Source organism: Podarcis bocagei, assembly GCF_964188305.1.
Source record: "Podarcis bocagei genome assembly, chromosome: 15".
In the NCBI taxonomy this organism is placed as follows: domain Eukaryota; kingdom Metazoa; phylum Chordata; class Lepidosauria; order Squamata; family Lacertidae; genus Podarcis; species Podarcis bocagei.
Window position 1 is genome coordinate 45,640,544 of NC_138141.1, and position 17,726 is coordinate 45,658,269.

The 17,726-nt window shown below is 53.2% G+C and overlaps 1 protein-coding gene across 4 annotated transcripts in view; it reads right to left on the reverse strand.

Moving 5' to 3' along the window:
* Positions 1-2,812: 2,812 nt before the first annotated feature.
* Positions 2,813-17,726, reverse strand: part of NEK8 (NIMA related kinase 8) — a 35,386-nt gene continuing 20,472 nt past the window's right edge. Inside the window, exons 9-17 of one of the 4 annotated variants that reach the window (XM_081172041.1) lie at positions 17,413-17,489; positions 15,446-15,563; positions 14,733-14,883; positions 14,206-14,369; positions 13,804-13,962; positions 13,529-13,687; positions 9,440-9,626; positions 5,928-6,046; positions 2,813-3,000 (exon numbers count right to left, since the gene is read on the reverse strand). In XM_081172041.1, the coding sequence (XP_081028167.1) occupies positions 9,598-9,626; positions 13,529-13,687; positions 13,804-13,962; positions 14,206-14,369; positions 14,733-14,883; positions 15,446-15,563; positions 17,413-17,489 (857 nt within the window). In that variant the 3' untranslated portion in view covers positions 2,813-3,000; positions 5,928-6,046; positions 9,440-9,597. Of the gene's footprint in view, positions 3,001-5,712; positions 6,047-9,439; positions 9,627-10,101; positions 10,885-13,528; positions 13,688-13,803; positions 13,963-14,205; positions 14,370-14,732; positions 14,884-15,445; positions 15,564-17,412; positions 17,490-17,726 lie in introns of those variants that run through there. The other 3 variants (XM_081172040.1, XM_081172039.1, XM_081172038.1) reach the window with 3 other exon arrangements.

Here is a 17,726-nt window from a genome sequence, read left to right on the forward strand (position 1 = left end):
CGCTCCTTTCCTCCGCTCCTCTGCCGTCGAGGGACGCTTCCCCGCTTCGGGTGGTTCTTTATCTTCTATTGCAGGCTGAGCCTCCCCTCGCTTTCTCTGTCTTTCTTTTGCCTTGGGAGGGATGCCAACTTTGCCCCCCCCCCCGCTTTTGAGAGAGAGCATTCTGTGCCCCAGGTTTGGAGCGCTGGGGTCTTTTTCTACAGCTGCAGGCTGCATACCCGGAAGGCAAGGAGAAGCAAATGACTCTTGAGTAGCAGTCGCAGGGAATCTCAAGTGCAGAGAGTTGCTGCTGCTCACTCTGGTCCCTCTGGGGGGTCACCGTGGGAGCAGGAGTCAGGACTAGGTGGGCCGTGGGCCCGATCCAGCTGCAGAGCTCTTGGGGCAAATGGGGAGGATCTGCCAGAAACAGAAGAAAAACCAGCCCTCCAAATCAGAGAAGCGTCCCTCTCCTCTGGCCAGTAATGGCCCACATACTACCAGTTGCTAATCCACCACCCAGAGAGGCAAATCTAGACTTCCTTGCTCCTTTGGCAAAAAGCTGTATCAACATCCCTCTCCCTGGTACCTTTGGCAATTGCTGGCTCTCTTAATTTTTTATTTTTTGTGTGATTTTTGCGTCCCTGTGCCCTTAGCAGGGTCCAGCCTGGCCAATGCCTAGGTATGTCCGTGCCTCCAACGGCATTGGTCAGGCAGACCCTCCTAAGGGCACAGTCCTGGGGCCGCAAATACCACATGGTTCCACCCTGATACCACATGGTTCCACCCTGGCTTGAATCAGGAGGTGACTTGATGTCTAAAAACAAACTGGGGACCCCCTTCACGTCCTCCTACTTCCCTACACTCCCATCTGTAGAGAAGCAGACTCTTAATCTCAGGGCTGGGGGTTCGGACCCCACGTTGGACTAAAGATCACTGCATTGTAGGGAGTTGGACTAGATGCCCCCAGGGTCCCTTCCAACGATTCCACGGCCTGCGGAGAAGACAGCTGCTTCTCACTGAGCTTGAGTAAAGAGCTTCCCTTGCCGCCCCCAGTTTCTCTCTCTCTCTATCTCTTGGTGGCTCAAGCACATGTGTGTGTGTTCCTCATCAGTGGTTGCCGTGGGAGGACTGCACAGCTGCAGGATGGGTGTCTAACTCCTCTCCACGCCCCCACCCCCAGACCACAGCAGACCACCAAGGCCATGGAAACAGTATACAGCTGCTCTTGATTTCAGCTGGTGCAGGGGAATGTGGGGGTGTGTGTGTGCAGTGTGGGCCCCCTGCCCTGTTTGTGACACAAAACTACATCTACACACACACACATACAAACCCCCAGGGAAGAGAAGATGCAAATCTGCTGCAGTTTCCCTTTGATGCACCAGATTTCTGCTGCCTTCCTCTCCTGCTTCTCCAACTCTCACCTACTTTCTTTAATTAGCTAGCAGGAGATTCCTCTCCCCACCCCCAGAGCAGGAAGAAGTTGGAGCCCCCAGATGCATATAGCATCACATAGACACTCCGTTGCTGAACCATGTGATCTATTGAGAAGGCACCATCTTCACAACATGTATAGATTAGAAACTAGGAATTCGGATGAGTCCGTGGCCCTGGGCTTACTTGGAAGTCTATCAAAACACCCAGCAGAGGACAGATGCCACGGGGGCTAAGTCACTGCCCCTTGCCCAAAATTCCCCCAAAAGCAAAATTAGGTTCTGACGCCACCACCGTCCAGGTGTGTTATTTCTGTTTTATTTATTGTGTTTATATTCCACCTTTTTCTCCAAGGAGCTCAAGGTGTTTCATGTGGTTCTTCTCCTTCCTTGTTTAATCCCCTGTGGTGTAGGTCAGGCTGGGAGGCAGTGGCTGCCCCTTCCTGGCCCACAAAAGGGGATTTGAACTGGGGTCTTTTCCAGGTCCAGGTCCAACACCCCTACCCTACACTGCACAGGCTCATTAAGGATAAATTATTATTTGGAACGTCTGGTTTCATTGGGCCCAAACAAGCCTGAAGGCATCGGTGGCGGCGAGGCAGGATGTCCCCTCACTTTTTCTGCAGCTCAGACACCAGCTTCGAAAGCAAAAAACCAGGCCTTGCGGATCACAGAATCATAGCTGGAAGGGACCACGAGGGTCATCTAGTCCAACCCCCTGCAATGCAGGGATCTTTTGCCCAATGTGGGGCTCAGACCCACAGCCCTGAGATTAAGATGCTGTACCAACTGCGCTGTTTAGAACATCCTGCTGGCAAAGTCAATGCAACAATGGATGTTTCATATTCCACCTCAAAGCCTTTGTCCATCTAGCCTAGTTCTGCTCTCTCTGACTGGCAGCTGCTCTCCAGGGTCTCAGGCAGAGAAGGGGGGTGTGTGTCTTTTGCCGCTCAGAGCCTTTTAACTGGAGAACCTGAGGACAGGTGCTCTGCTACTGAGCCCTGGCGCACACTGACCAATGTGGCAGACTTTTGTGGTCAGCAGCCCAACATGGCAGCTTGGAGAGGCCGAAAGATGTGTGGAACAGTCTCAATTGTTCAACAAAGGCCTAAATAGCGCAATAAAAGCCCAAGCTGCCGGATCAGGCCGAGGGGGGGGGTGGACACTTAGCCCAGGATCCTGTTCTCATAGGAGCCAACCAGATGCCCACATGTAAAACCACCAAGCAGGACCTGAGCACAACAACAGCAACTCTCCCCACCTGCGATTCCCAGCAACCTTAACCCAGTGGTACACTGCCTGTGGCAGTGGAGACACAACGCAGCCATTGTGACTGGAAGCCGCCGCTCGCCCTGCCCTCCAGGAGTTGTTCTGAGCTTTGTACCTCTTATCAGCTGGCTGTGCTGGAGGGGTCTGCTTTCTCAAAGTCCCTTGACCTTCTCCCGCTCGCTCCACACGTTGGTCGCACAGAGGGATCTGGGATCTGTGTCGACACACGGCCGTCAAAGCACCAGGCTCCATGCGCAGCTCGGGCAAGTTTACCCAGTTCAGCCTCTCTCTCCTGTCAGGGCAGTCCCAAGCACATCTCTCTCTCTCTCTCTCTCTCTCTCTCTCTCTCTCTCTCTCTCTCTCTCTCTCTCGCCCAAGAAGAGGAAGAGAAGCACTTCAATGGCAGCGGGGAAAGCTATGCAAATTGAGCATAGGCCTCGTGAGTTTTGACTAGTGTCTGGGTCTTGCAGCCTCCGCCCCACTGCTTGGGGAATGAATGGGGCCTCTCCAAAAACAGGCCTGGACAGGACACTGTGGCTTGGGGCCCTTCCTGGGGTGGCCCTGAGGCCCGGTGGGGCAACACGGAAGTTGGGGAGTAGCGGAACAGCTTCTCCCTCTCTACGCCTTCTGCCCAGCCACAGAAGCTGAAGGCTGGAAAAGTCAGGGCAGTTAAAAGGAAGTACTTCCTCACGCAGCACAGTTAAACGGTGGAACTGACCGCTGCAAGAGGCAGGAACCTGGATGGCATTAAAAGAGAGTTAGACAAATTCATAGAGGAGGAGTATGGATGGGTATTAGCCACAACGGCTTGTCAGAGGCAGCGATGCTTCTGAATGCTGATTGTTGGAGGGGAGAGGGCTCTTGTGGTCACAACCTGCTTTGGGGGCACCTGGGAGGCCACTGTGAGAACAGGGGCTGCTCCAGCAGGATCTTCTAAGGTTCTGGTGGTCTCCTGTATGCACTGCGTCACTTTGGGCTACAGCGGTCCACGAGACCTCTGGTTCTTTTCCCCCATGGACAAGGCTGGAGGCTTCTTCCTTCCAGCAGTGCCTTTGCCTTGCCACTGAGCACCTGAAGCAAAATGCCTGCCTGGGTTTCCATGGTGGCCGAGACAAAGAATGTCTGTATGTGGGAAGGGGGGAGGCCGCTCCTCCACCCCGGCCAAGGATATGCCTCAACTTGCAGATCAAACAGATCCCTTTGCGGCTTCTCTCTCTCGGCAGGTTGCTGGGTTAGCCGACAACAGGCGGTTAATTTGGTCAATGGTTTCTGCCCAGGCTCTGCTGACCACATTTGAGGGTACAGAAGAACCTCTGTGCTGGGTCAGGCCAAAGGTCAGCCTGGGAAGGCGCCCCGTCCCATGCCTTGGGGAGGCTCACAATGAAGACAGAACAGATGAAAACCCTCCTGCTGGATCAGGCCCATGTCCAGGGACGCGGACTTAGAAAAAATATTGGGGGGGCCCGGGAAAGCTCATGAATAATAAATAAGCTCATGAATATGCAAATAAAGTGGCTCCGGCCCTAAATAGGGCAAGCCACGCCCCCCAGCCAGCCGATTGGCTGGCTGGGAGGTGTGGCCAGTCGGGATTCCCCTGTTCTCGCGGGATTTCCGGCAGTGCCTTGGCCGGGGCTCTCCGATTAGGGCGCGCGGCTGGCTGGCTGGCGAAGGAGCAGGTGGGGAGGAGGCGGGGGACGGCGGCGGCGCTCTGCTGGAAGGGCGCCCGCCCGAGATTATTGGGGGGGCTGAGCCCCCCCAAAATTTTTTTTGAGGGGGCTCGAGCCCCCTCAAGCCCCATGGAGTCGGCGCCTATGCCCATGTCCCCTCTAGTTCAGCATCCTGTTCCCGCAGGGGCCAACCAGATGGCCATTACGGGAGACCAGCAAGGAGGATGCAAGCGCAAAAGCAACTCTCCCCTCCTGTGGCTTCAAAAGCATCCCTGCCTCCGACTGCAGAGGCAGAGAGGAGCCATTGTGGCTAGTAGCCTCTCCTCCGCTGTGTTTGCCCAGTCGTCTTTCAGAGCCGCCCAACCTGACGGCCATCACTGCCTCCTGTGGGAGAGAGTTCCAAAGTCTATGCGCCGTGTGAAGCACTTTCTCTTTCTTGTCCCGACTCTTCCCCATTCAGCCACATGGGATGCCCATGCGTTCGAGTGTTACGAGAAAACTTCTCTCTCTCCACTTTCTCGATTCCAGGCATCATTTTATAAACGTCTATCCTGTCGACTCTTCCTCGCTTTTTCTCTCAACTGAAAAGTCCCGCATGTGTCCTCATAGGGGACTTGTTCCCCTCACCGCCACCCCCCAGATAATTTGGGTTGTCCTTTCCTGAACCTTCCCAGCTCATCGCTATCCTTTCGGAGGTGAGGCAACCAGAGGCCCCTTGTCCCACCTGACACCTGCCAATCAGAGGCAAATGTGAATGCCACAGCGGGGATGTTGAAGGGCTTAACTGCATAGAGGAGGAAAGAGTCTCAGAGCATGTGCAGAGGAAGCCATTGCTATCTTCCAGAATGCAGCAGCTAGACTGGTGACTGGGAGCGGCCACCGAGACCATATAACACCGGTCGTGAAAGACCTACACTGGCTCCTGGTATGTTTCCGAGCACAATTCAAAGTGTCGGTGCTGACCTTGAAAGCCCTAAACAGCCTCAAAGGCCCAGTATACCTGAAGGAGCGTCTCCACCCCCATTGTTCAGCTCCAAGGGCCTTCTGGTGGTTCCCTCCCTGTGAGAAGCGAGGTTACAGGGAACCAGGCAGAGGGCCTTCTCGGTGGTGGCACCCACCCTGTGGAACACCCTCCCATCAGATGTCAAGGAAATAAACAACTATCTGACTTTTAGAAGACATCCCTGTTTAGGGAAGTTTTTAATGTTTGATGTTTGATGTTTTATTGCTTTATTATTATTATTATTATTATTATTCTGTTGGGAACCACCCAGAGTGGCTGGAGAAACCCAGCCAGATGAGCAGGGTATAAATAATAAATTATTATTATTATTATTATTATTATTATTATTATTATTATTAGTCGGTTTGGGTCCAGTGAATGCCTGGGTGGGTGGCCCCAGCTTAGTGGTAGTGCACCTGCCTTGCATGCAGAAGGTCCCAGGGTCAACCCCTGACAGCATTTCTGGATAGGACTGGGAAGGACTCCCTCTCTGGGACCCTGGAGAACTGCTGCAGACAATACTGAGCTAGATGGTCTCACTCATCGTAAGGCACCATCCTCTGACCACCCTGGAACAACCTGCATGCCCCCGGGGTTCTGTGAAGTGTGGAGGGTGGCGGCAAAAAGGACAGGGCCTTTTCAGCAATGGCTCCCTGCTTCTGGGGAAAAGGAGCAGCCACATACACCACCTCGCACTCCTTGGAGGAAAGGGGAGATATACATGTAACAAACCAACAGAATAAGAACATTTCGAGACCCACAAGTTTGAGGGATTGTACCCACAATTTGTTTGTTTTTCTTGAATTCATATACAAAACCATTAAAATTATGCAAATATAAGAATAATCAGCAACGTGTGTTACAAATTGGAAGAATTTTTAAAAAATACTTCTCGCTGTAAAAGCTTCATATTCAAGAACTATGTACGCAGAGGCAAAGATCAGTAAGAAAACTAAGCTGGAGAGGTTGAGTCCTCATATGAAGGCTTAAAATAGGGAAAAAACAAAACATCCCACTTTTTTAACACTCTTTTCTCAGGGTGCTTCTTGATTTCAAACATTTGTCTTTTGTTTGCAAGCTTGTTTAAGTTTCCCTCCGACAAATGTGCTAATACCGTGACAGTTTGTGCTTGCTAATTAACTTGCATCCTCTCCCCATTTGCTTGCTCAGCTATCTCAGCTCCCCCCCCCCCCATGGCTGTCCTACATCAAAGAGAACCTTTTTGGGACCCCCTTCCTGGCTCCAGCAGAAGAAAAGCCGCTTCCTTTTCATGTCAAGGAGACTGAACAGGGAATCAAAATGTCGCTGGCTTTTCAAGGGAACTAGCTAGAGCTGGAACGGAATGCTGGCAAATCACAGCACAAGGGACCCTCCAAAGGTCATCCAGTCCAACCCCTGCAATTCCAAATCATCCCAACGTTCTCCTCGAGGCCAGGCGTTTCCCAAAGGCCACTTTCTGCCCCCACAATTCACTCTGCTGCAAGGACACTTTGCCGCAGTGAGTTCTGAGCGGTTTCAAGGCCGGCAGGGGGTGAAAAGGAGAAAACTTCACAAGCAAGTTCATGGTCAAACGCATCCTGTGATTGAGACACAACACCTGGCCAGGTAAGACAACAGATGTGGAACTTGTCTACAAAGATCCATTACAATTGGAACAGGAGCCCAGAGTTAGGAGGAGCTGCTTTTAAGGAGAGTCCACAAGACGAGCTGAATGCCAGAGAAACGCAAAAACAGAAACACAGAAATCCTTCTCCTTGTCCGCTCCAGGGATTTGATCACAGCATCATAGAGTTTGAAGGGATCCCAAGCGTCATCTGGTCCAGTGTTTCCCAGCCTCGGGTCTCCAGCTGTTTTCGGACTACAAGTCCCATCACCCCTGACCATTAGTCTTGCTAGGGATGATGGGACTTGTAGTCCGAAAAAGAGCTGGAGACCCAAGGCTGGGTCTGATCCAGTCCAGCCCCCTGCGATCACAGCCAAGGAACCCCTGAGATAGGGCCACCCGGCCTCATTGCCTTAAGCAGGGCCATAGCTACGGTGTGGGAGCTGTTAACGGAAAAATCTGGGTGTGAGGCTGCTCAGTCACCTAGCTCGTCGGACAGAGCCCCCGAGTCCCCGTGGAATAAAGGAAGGAGTCCAGCCACCAACCGGAGCCGATAGCTGTAGACCAAGGAGTTGATTTTATATTATTTTTAAAGCTAGGTAACTTCCCTGAGCTGTCAAGCTGAAAGGATACATTCAGACATAATATTTGTAACACTGAACAACTTTAAAGATGTGCCCCCCCATAATTTCCATAACACAGCAAAATATAAAAGTACTGTACAATAAAATGTCAAACATTAAAAACTTCCCTGGGGCCATGGGCTGCAGTCAAATATTGACAACCCCTCGTGCGAAAAGTGAGCTCGGCTGGCAGGGGGCTGGTGGGAATTTGTAGACCAAAACATTGGGAGGGTGCCAGGTTTCTGACAAAACGTTAGGTGGAGAAAACTGTTTGATCATGGAGTGGACACCCTTGGAAATGGGCTCGCCTTGAGGTTGGATGGTCATCTGCTATGTATGATCTAGTTGAGATTCCTGTCTTGCAGGGGGTTGGACTAGAGGACCTTTGGGGGTCCCACCCAACTTTACAATTCTAGGTTGGCAAAGGCTGTTCTGCCGGCCGAGCGACCAGGATTGCAGATATTTCGCCAGGAATCTAAGTATGCAAAGTCGGCATGCTGAAGGCACGCATTCCTTTCCTTTCATAAATTCAAGCAAACAGGTGTGCGGCTGAGCACAGGCAAGACGGCTCTGTGTCAGCTCCAGGCACTGGAAACAGAAAATAGGCCAGCGAACCCTCCAAAAACACGCACAGCTGCAGAGTGACGCAAAGGTCAGCCTCTGCCCTCTCCCGGACCTCGCCCTTTGCACCCGCCTCTCTGCTGGTATCCGAAATAGTCTCACCCAACACCCCCTGCTGAGCTTTGTGTGGGGCCCAGGGCAGATCAACAGAAAAATGTATTCCCTCCATTATCCATGGACTCCCTTGGAAGGTGGCAGACTCTCCTTCGTGGGGGGTTTCAAACAGCCACGTATCGGGGATTCGGTAGCTCTGTTCCTGCATTGCAGGGGGTTGGAATGGATGACCTTTGGGGTCCCTGGCACCTCTGCAATTCTATGGTAAAGGGTAAAGGGACCCCTGACCATTAGGTCCAGTCGCAGACGACTCTGGGGTTGCGGCGCTCATCTCTCGCTTTCTTGGCCAAGGGAGCCAGTGTACAGCTTCCGGGTCACGTGGCCAGCATGACTAAGCCGCTTCTGGTGAATCAGAGCAGCACACGGAAACGCCATTTACCTTCCCGCTGGAGCGGTACCTATTTATCTACTTGCGCTTGGCGTGCTTTCGAACTGCTAGGTTGGCAGGAGCAGGGACCGAGCAACGGGAGCTCACCCCGTCGCGGGGATTCGAACCACCGGCCATCTGACCGGCAAGCCCTAGGCTCTGTGGTTTAACCCACAGCGCCACCCGCATCCCGCAATTCTATGACTCTCCCATTATTTGAGGATGGCTCTCCCACCCGCCGCTTCCATCGCCTGTTCTCCCAAGCTCCTTTCACCTTTCCTCAGAGGACGGGAGGCTCCAGGCCCCCCCTTGGGCAGAGCAAAGGCAGCAACATGAATCAGGGTCAGGCCTTGGAAAGCAGGAGACGAGGGGGAAAGGAGGGTGGGGGAGAAGAGAGAGAGAGGCTTTCAGTGCCTCTGAAGAAGCCTGGCATTGACTCATTCCCCGAGAGCGCCTGGGGCTGTGACAAGCGGCGTTCAGCTCGCCCCCCCCCCCCAGCCACCTGGGCATGCAAGATCCCACGCAGCACAGCCTCTGAGTCAGCTCAAGAGGGAGAGCAGTAAAAATAAACCCAGGGCCCACTTCCTTGCCCCCCAGCCAAGTCACGCTGGAGAAGAGGCAGAGAGAGAGAGATGGCTCAGCTGCGAGCAGAGAAGGGGCACAGCTTCCCAGCATGCACTGCTCCCTCCTGGGGGGTGGCTGCCCAGGAACGCCTATGGAGCTGGATCCCCCCGTTTGGGGCAAGAGGGTGCCCGCCAGGTACCTGGGCCTGCAGGCAGGAGCTGAGTTCTCTCGGACTGAGTTTGGCCAGGCACTCCGCGTCGAAGGTCCAAAACAGGCCGCCACGTAGGCCAGAGGGGGAAAGGCCTGCCAGAGGGGTGTCTGCAAGAGGAGGGGGCGGCGGGGCCCTCTGGTTTCTCCTCAGTGAGGACTGGGTTCCTCTGCCGCAGCTGAAACACAAGAGACACAGAGGCCCAGAGTTATAGATTTGGTCCTCCCTCCTCCCTTTTAACATAAGAACAGAAAGAGAGCCTGGTGGATCAGGCCCAGGGCCCACCTAGTCCAGCCTCCCTTCTCCCAGGGAAGTACCAGGTGCCGCTTCTGGAAAGTCCGCAAGCAGGAATTGAGCACAAGCGCAGACCCTCTCCCATCCTGCGGTTTCCAGAAACTGGTATCTGAAAGCCTGGCTGCCTCCAGGGGTGATTAGACGATTATATGATAATCTTTATTGTCACTGCCCCATACAGAACAACAAAATGGAAAAAATCTGCATCAGACATTCAAAAACCAACAAGCCTGCTATCCCAGCCTTGTTAGCCCCCTAAAAACTCTGATACCCCATTTTTAAATACAATATACTCCCATAGGGACTCCTTACACTGCATTTAAAACCAGCATCGCACTTGAGTGGAAACTGTTTCTCAGGCGGCTAGTCCTAGTCTTTATAACCCTGGACCTTCTTCCAGAAGCAGAAGCTGAAAGAGATCATTTCCGGGGTGCGCGCTATCCTGCACTATCTCTGCAGCTTTCTTATAGCACCTGGAAGCGTAGATTTGATCCAAGGTGGGAAGAGCGCACCTGATTATGCTCTCCGCAGTCTTTACAACCCCAGACAGCATTGTTTTTCCCCTGACCGTGCAGCTCCCAAACCACACACACAGACCATAAGTTAATACACTCTCCGCAGTGCAATGGTAAAATGCCATCAACAGGTGCTTTGAGAGATTGTTTTTCCGGAGGATTCTCAGATCCAGCCCAGCCCAGCCACCGATAATCCTCCACAAATTTGTCTGATCCTCTTTTAAAGCCGCTCCAGTCAGTGGCTGTCCCTGCCTCCTGTGGGAGGGAGTTCCACAGTTTAACCATGCAGACTTTCTTTGGTCTGCCCTGAATCTTCCAGCTTCATTGGACGCCTACGAGCGAGAACTCATGTTACGAGAGAGGGAGAAAACCGTTTGCCCATCCACTTTCTCCATGCCGTGAGTAATTTTATAAACTCCTATCGTTTTGCCTCTCACTCGCCTTTTCTCTCAACTAAAAAATCTGTAACCCTGCAGCCTTCCTTCACAGGGGAGTCTCTCCCTCCCTCCCCTTGATCCTTTCGGTCGCCTTTTCCGGGTCCTCTTCCAACTTTCTGAAGTGAGGCACATCACTCGCATCCGAGGCGTCGGAAATTAGCCTGGCACGAGGACAGTGGTTGGCACGAGCCTTGGGGGGGAATCAAAGACAGAGGGGCTTTGTCCCTGGAACTGGGGCTAAAGGGTTCTTTGTGGAATGGGGGGTTTGCTTTCTCTCTCTCTCCCCTTCCCCCCGCCTGGCCTTCCTTTTCACTCCCAGCCATCTTCACCCCCTTGCAAGCAACGTCCAAGTTACTGGGCAGGCTTCCCAGCCTTCTCACTGCCCCTCCATTCATGGGCCGCTGGCTTCTTGGCTATATGAGATGCCGCCGCCTTTAGCAGCCGAGAGAGAATGTAAGAACATCGGCACCTGCAGGATCAGGCCAAAGGCAGGGGTGTAGGAAGGGGGGGCGGTGGGGGCGGATCTCCCCAGGTGCCCTCACCAAGGGGGGGGTGACATTTGGCACACCACCCACCCACGACTCCCAAGCCTACCCCAAGCCATCGGGGGTAAGGCAGGGAGCTGCACTGCTTTGCTGGCAACATTCCCCCCTTCCCTCTTTGTTCTGACAGCTTGGGGGAGGCTTGGGAATCGCGGGCAGGCAGCACACCAAATGCCCGCCATGGGCAACTCACTACGCCCCTGTGAGCGTCTTGCTCCGCCCCCGGCCGCAGGGCGCGCACGCCGCTTTGGGCAGGCCCACCCGTACTCCGCTGCTGGCCAAAGGGAGCCCATTTAGCCCAGCCTCCTGTTCTCCCCATGGCCAGCCGGAGGCCCCCAAAGGGAAACCCACAAGCAGGATTCCAGCAGAAGAGCCACACTTCCCCCTCCTGTGGTTTCCATCGTCAAGGATTCAGAAGCACCGCTGCCTCCAAAGGTGGAAGTTGCTGGTAGCCACGGAAAGCCTTATCCTCCATGAATTATAACCACAAAAGAGCCTGCTGGATTAGGCCAAAGGGGAGCCACATAGTCATAGCACCACAGAATGATAGAAGCGTGGAGTTGGAAGGGACCCCCAAGGTTCATGTAGTCCAACCCCCTGCAATGCAGGAATCCAAGACAGATGGCCGCCCAACGGAAGTCCAGCATCCTGTTTCCCCAGTGGCCAACTGGAATCTTGTGGGAAACCAGCAAGCAGGATCTGAGCACAAGAGTGCGTCTCCCTCCTGCGGTTTCCAGCCACTGGTATTCAGCAGCAGCATGGCAGAGTGGAGCCTCCATCAAGGCTGGCAGCCACCGAGAGGCCCATCAGGATCTTCCTAGAAAGCCTTCCTTGCCAGAGAGGGTGTGGGCCGGAGTGCTCCGCTGAGCCCCTTCTGAATCTCCTTCCTCCTCCGCTCACCAGCCCCACTGCCAGCTGGCTCACTGCTGCCGCCACGGCTCCACGTGGGCAGGACTGTGGCAGGTACCAGAGGAGGGAGGGACGTGGTCCGTGCCTCTGACTCAACTCTCCAGCTGGCAGCAAGCGAAGCTGCAGCAAGGAAGCGTGAGGGCCTCTCGGGTACTCGCCTCCCGGGCCGAAATGCACCCTCGCCCAGAAGCCCCAAACGAGGGGCACTGGAAGAGTCAGACGCAAACAGGGATGGGAGCAGAGACGGCTTGTGCTCACTTATTCCTCGCTGGCCCTGAAGGGAAATATACCCAGCAAATACAAATGAACCGTAACCAATTGTGTTTTTATCCCTGTTTGCAAGGTGTTTCCTTTGTGTTAAAATGAACAGTCACATTCACACCATGCACTGGAAGGGCTACGATGCGGCTTTAGACAGTCACGGCTTTCCCCAAAGGATGCTGGGAAGTGTAGTCCTGAAGGAGCGTCTCCACCCCCATCGTTCTGCCCGGACACTGAGGTCCAGCGCCGAGGGCCTTCTGGCGGTTCCCTCATTGCGAGAAGCGAAGCTACAGGGAACCAGGCAGAGGGCCTTTTCGGTGGTGGCGCCCGCCCTGTGGAATGCCCTCCCATCGGATGTCAAGGTGATGGACAACTACCTGACATTCAGAAAACATCTTAAGGCGGCCCTATTCAGGGAAGCTTTTAATGTATGATATTTTAGTGTTTTTTGGTTTCTGTGGAAGCCGCCCAGAGTGGCTGGGGAAACCCAGCCAGATGGGCGGGGTACAAATAATAAATTATTATTATTATTATTATTATTAGTCCGTTCTCGGTGCAGAGAATCATTAGGAGAATCCCCCAAACCCACCCCGTTCCCCTCACAGAGCTAAGATTCCCAGAGTGGTTTTAATAACCAATTCCTCTTTCCCAGGGAACTCTGGGAATCCTAACAACTCAGTACCCTCAACCGACTACAGCTCCCAGAATTCTTTTGGGGGTAGTCATGACTGCTTAAAGTGGTATCACAATGCTTCAACTGTATGGCCTGAATGTGGCCCTAGTAATTAAGGGTGTCGGACCAGGACTGGGGAGACCCGGGTTCAAATCTCCACTCTGCTATGACGTTCACTGACATTCAAGAAGCTTCAGGCTTTACATTGGCTGAAACTGAGAGTTGACTGAGAACTGTTTGGGGCTCCAGAGCTACAATTCCCAGAGTGGTTTAACAATCAATCTCTCGGCAATGGAACTTACAGAACTTTCCCACAATGGGACAAACCATGGTGCTTTTGGCGGAAGGCGGACTGCAGCGGAACGGAAGCAGCGTCGCACCTTGTGAATGCCGTGCAAATGGAAAAGGACACCTTCTTCCACCTGTGCGCCCTTCGCAGACACACTTACGTTTCACGGCCAGCAGGGTGCTTCCGTGGCAGCAGGAGACGGAGGCCACGAGGCTGGGGTGAGTCTCTCCCAGCTGCACGGGACGAGGACTCCGGGGCTCTTCATCCTTCCGCCCCAGGCGCCCCCTGGCACTTTTCCCCCAGGTGTACACCTCGCCATCTGGGGAGAGAGGACGTCCACAGCAGGTTATGGTGATGGGGAGGCCAGGCCAGACCCCCTCGGGGCCCACTGCACCGGAAACCAAGCCCCAAACCCCGCTCACCCCATCAGCTCACCTGCTCCCACAACGGTGGTGAAGGCGTCGCCACAGCCTACCATGGTGACTCGGACAGCCTGGAGCCCTTCCACCAGGTAGGGGGTGCGGCTGGCACGGCAAGGGATGGGGCCCAGCTGTCCGTGTTGATTGCTGCCCACAGTGTAGCACTGGCCCGTGGCTGGCAACAGAAAAGGCAGAAGGGCAGGGAATAGCGCGACTCCTTCCTGCTCCTGGGTGATTTCTGAGACTTCACCCTGACTTTGCCCGGCGGCTGCAATTACTCCAGGGCGAATGGAAGACTCTGCACATGCTCAGAGGCACCCTGGAAGAACCTCCAGCCAACACGCCCCACTAGAATGCTGGCATCGTCCCGGCTGGCTGCCGCCACCCCCCAAGCGAGGTGTCTTCACCCGATGCTCACCCGTGACGACTGCTGAGTGAGCCGTTCCAATGTCAGCCCACACAATGGCCTCTTCGCTCAAGGGGGCTGAGCAGGCGCAGCTGAAGACAAGGGCTTCCTCCACCTGGTCCATGGCGAGGGGCTCTCCCTGGGGCAAGATCCTGTCCAGGCCTAGTTTGTTATACCTGGAGGAGAGGGGGGAGGGGAGAGGAGGTCAAGGGAGGGCCAAGCTGCAGAACTACCCTCTGTTTGCAAAACTCTGCCTCCTCTGGATTTGGGAGACTCTGGCCTAGCAAAACACAGGATCCAACCAGACTTTCCTTGCCCCAGTCCAGATTCAGCTCTTGCCCAGGAAGGAACAGGAGTGAGCTGTGTCAGGCCCTGGATATGAAGCCTCTGATTTGGCTCTGCCTGCTAGCCTGGCTTCCCACTCTGGCCAGGTCAGCAGGATCGGATCTTCTGCTTTATGGCATTTCTGTTTCACTACCCTCCCTCCCCAATACTCCTGTGACTGACCCCCCCACCATGACACAGACCTCCCGCCCTACCTGTTGCTCCCACAGGCCAGGACCTGGTTCCTCCCCGTCAGAATCATGGAGGCGTCGATGCCGCAGAGAACCTTCTGTGCCTCGTGGTCTGGTGGGATGGAGACCTGCTGCGGGGAGTTGTGGGACTCCTGGGTGCCCAGCCCCAAGCGCCCTGGGAAGAGAGGGAAGGGGTGGGAGGTAATAATAATAATAATAATAATAATAATAATAATAATAATAATAATAATAATAATTTATTATTTATACCCCGCCCATGTGGCTGAGTTTCCCCAGCCACTCTGGGTGGCTTCCAATCAAGTGTTAAAAACAATATAGCATCAAAAATTAAAAACTTCCCTAAACAGGGCTGCCTTCAGATGTCTTTTAAAGAGAAGATAGCTGCTTATTTCCTTCACATCTGGTGGGAGGGAGTTCCACAGGGCGGGCGCCACTACCGAGAAGGCCCTCTGCCTGGTTCCCTGTAACTTGGCTTCTTGCAGTGAGGGAACCGCCAGAAGGCCCTCGGCGCTGGACCTCAGTGTCCAGGCTGGACGATGGGGGTGGAGACGCTCCTTTAGGTATACTGGACCGAGGCCGTTTAGGGCTTTAAAGGTCAGCACCAACACTTTGAATTGTGCTCGGAAACGTACTGGGAGCCAATGCAGATCTCTCAGGATGAAAGGGAGCCAAGAGAACAGGCAGCCCCACCAACCCAGTGTGCCACAGCCACTCACCATTGTCCCCTCTGCCCCACGCGAAGATCTCCCCTTCATTGGAAACAGCCAGGACGTGCGACGCCCCGCAGGCCACGTGCGTGATCTCGTAGCCCAGCAGGGCCTCCACAATCTTGGGCTGCAGAGGGGGAAGGCAGCAACTGTTCAAGCAGTCTCCCCCCACAAGATCCCTGTCTCTCTCCCCACCCACCCAGCCCCTTTCATCCTGTCCCACAACTGCACAAGCCACCCCCACCCACATCCCCAGCTGGTGGACCTGCAGCCAAATTTGCCGGGGAAGCAATGCCACCTCCCAGACACAGGAAACCCTCGTATGCCAGGCAATAAAACCATCAGTTCAACGTGTTTCTATCCTGCCTTCATTCTGTCTTTAAAACTGTGGAATGGCACACGAAGGAACTTGCTCCCGTGGGAGGCAGGTATAGCCACAAAATAGGATGGGTTTAAAATTCATGGGTTTTGGGGAAATTCATGGAGGAGACGGATAATGATGGCTAGTTGCCAGGAGAGCTGTGCTCTGTCCTAAGAAGAGCTGGCTGAATCAGGCCAGGGGTCAGTCCAGCATTCTCTTCTTCTTCTTTTTAAAATACTTTTATTTTGCTTTAAACAAATACAGATAAATATAAACAACCAAGATTACAAAAGAAAAATACTTAATAATAATGATGATGAAAAAAGCTAAAAATCTACAAAAAATATCAAAGTACATGGCATAGAACATAAGCCATTATGGGAAAGAAAAAAGAAAAAGGAAAGGAGGAGAAGGAGGAGGGAAAAAAGAAAAAAGAAAAAGAAGAAGAAAAAGTGGAAGATGGGCCAAAACACAAGAAGGCTCATCTATGATACGCTTCCGTCAAGGTCACAACAGATCATTATTCTTATCAATTCTCTCTATCTGCATTCCATAGAATCCCTCATCTTGGTATCAGGGAACATTTCCCTTTGCGGTATCATTCTAAACATAACCAGGTCTTTCTTGATGAACCCTAATCAAGAACCCATTTTCTTCTCACAGCCGCCAACCAGATGCCTGCAGGAAACTAGCAAGCAGGATGTGAGCACAAAAACAACTCTCCCCTTCTGGGGCTTCCAGCAACTGGCATTCAGAAGCATAATAATAATAATAATAATAATAATAATAATAATAATAATAATAATAAATTTTATTTATACCCCGCCCTCCCCAGCCAAGACCGGGCTCAGGGCGGCTAACACCAGGTATAAAAACAATTGATTAAAATACAACTTAAAAACAAGATTAAGTACAATGTTAAAATGCAGCCTCATTTCAGTAGAAACTCAAATCAAAAACTTTTTAGGGATGAAAACATCAAATCTTCACCAAGGCCAACTATCCAGACTGGTCCTACGTGGGCCATAAAAAAAGCCAGGGAAGTCCCCAAAGAGGAGTTCCATCACAGAAGGAGAAAGGAAAAAGGAAAGGGGGGAAATGGATCAAGTTGATTCCAAGCCAAAGGCCAGGTGGAACAACACAGAACAGCCATTGTGTCGAGTAGCCATCGACAGCCCTCTCCTGCACCCTTGGCAGGCACCCCTGGCCACCTGTGGGAGTTTCCAAGTTTAACTATGCGCCACGTAAAGGACTTTCTTCTATCTGCCTTCAACCTTCCAGTGTTCAGTTCCCCTGGATGTCTCCAAGGTTGGTGGCAATAGATGCTTCTGAGTACCAGTTGCTGGAAACCCCTGGAGGGGAGAAGGCTGCCCTTGTGGCCATGCCTTGCTTGTGGGCTCCCCTTTGGGGGCATGTGGCTGGGCACTGTGAGAACAGGAGGCTGGCCTAGATGAGTCCCCTGCGGGCAGACCCAGCAGCCAGACCCAGCTCCAGTTCTTGTGATCAGGGTACAACAGCAGCCACAGGGAGGAATCCTGGCCTCCAGGGAATCTGGGGAAAGTGGCCAAACCAGCCCACCAGCCGAACGATGCTCAGAAATTGAGCCCGGGCCAACCTGGGTGACGTCTGTGAAGGTCTCATGCCCCAGGCACCCACTGCTGCCGCTGCCAAAGGTCAGGACGATCCCTCGGTCTGCAGGGGGAAAGGAGAGCTGTCAGCACAGTCCGGAGCAGAGGTTGCCAAAGGATGGAATGAAAAACGAACCACCTTCACTTCCTCATGATCAAGGGGGCAGTGAGTGTGTATGCATGCAATCCCCAAACAGAAATAATGGTGGGGCCAGATGCCTGTGCAACCATCCCTTACACAACTGCTGCCCTCCACTGACAAGCAGGAAAATAATAATAATAATAATAATAATAATAATAA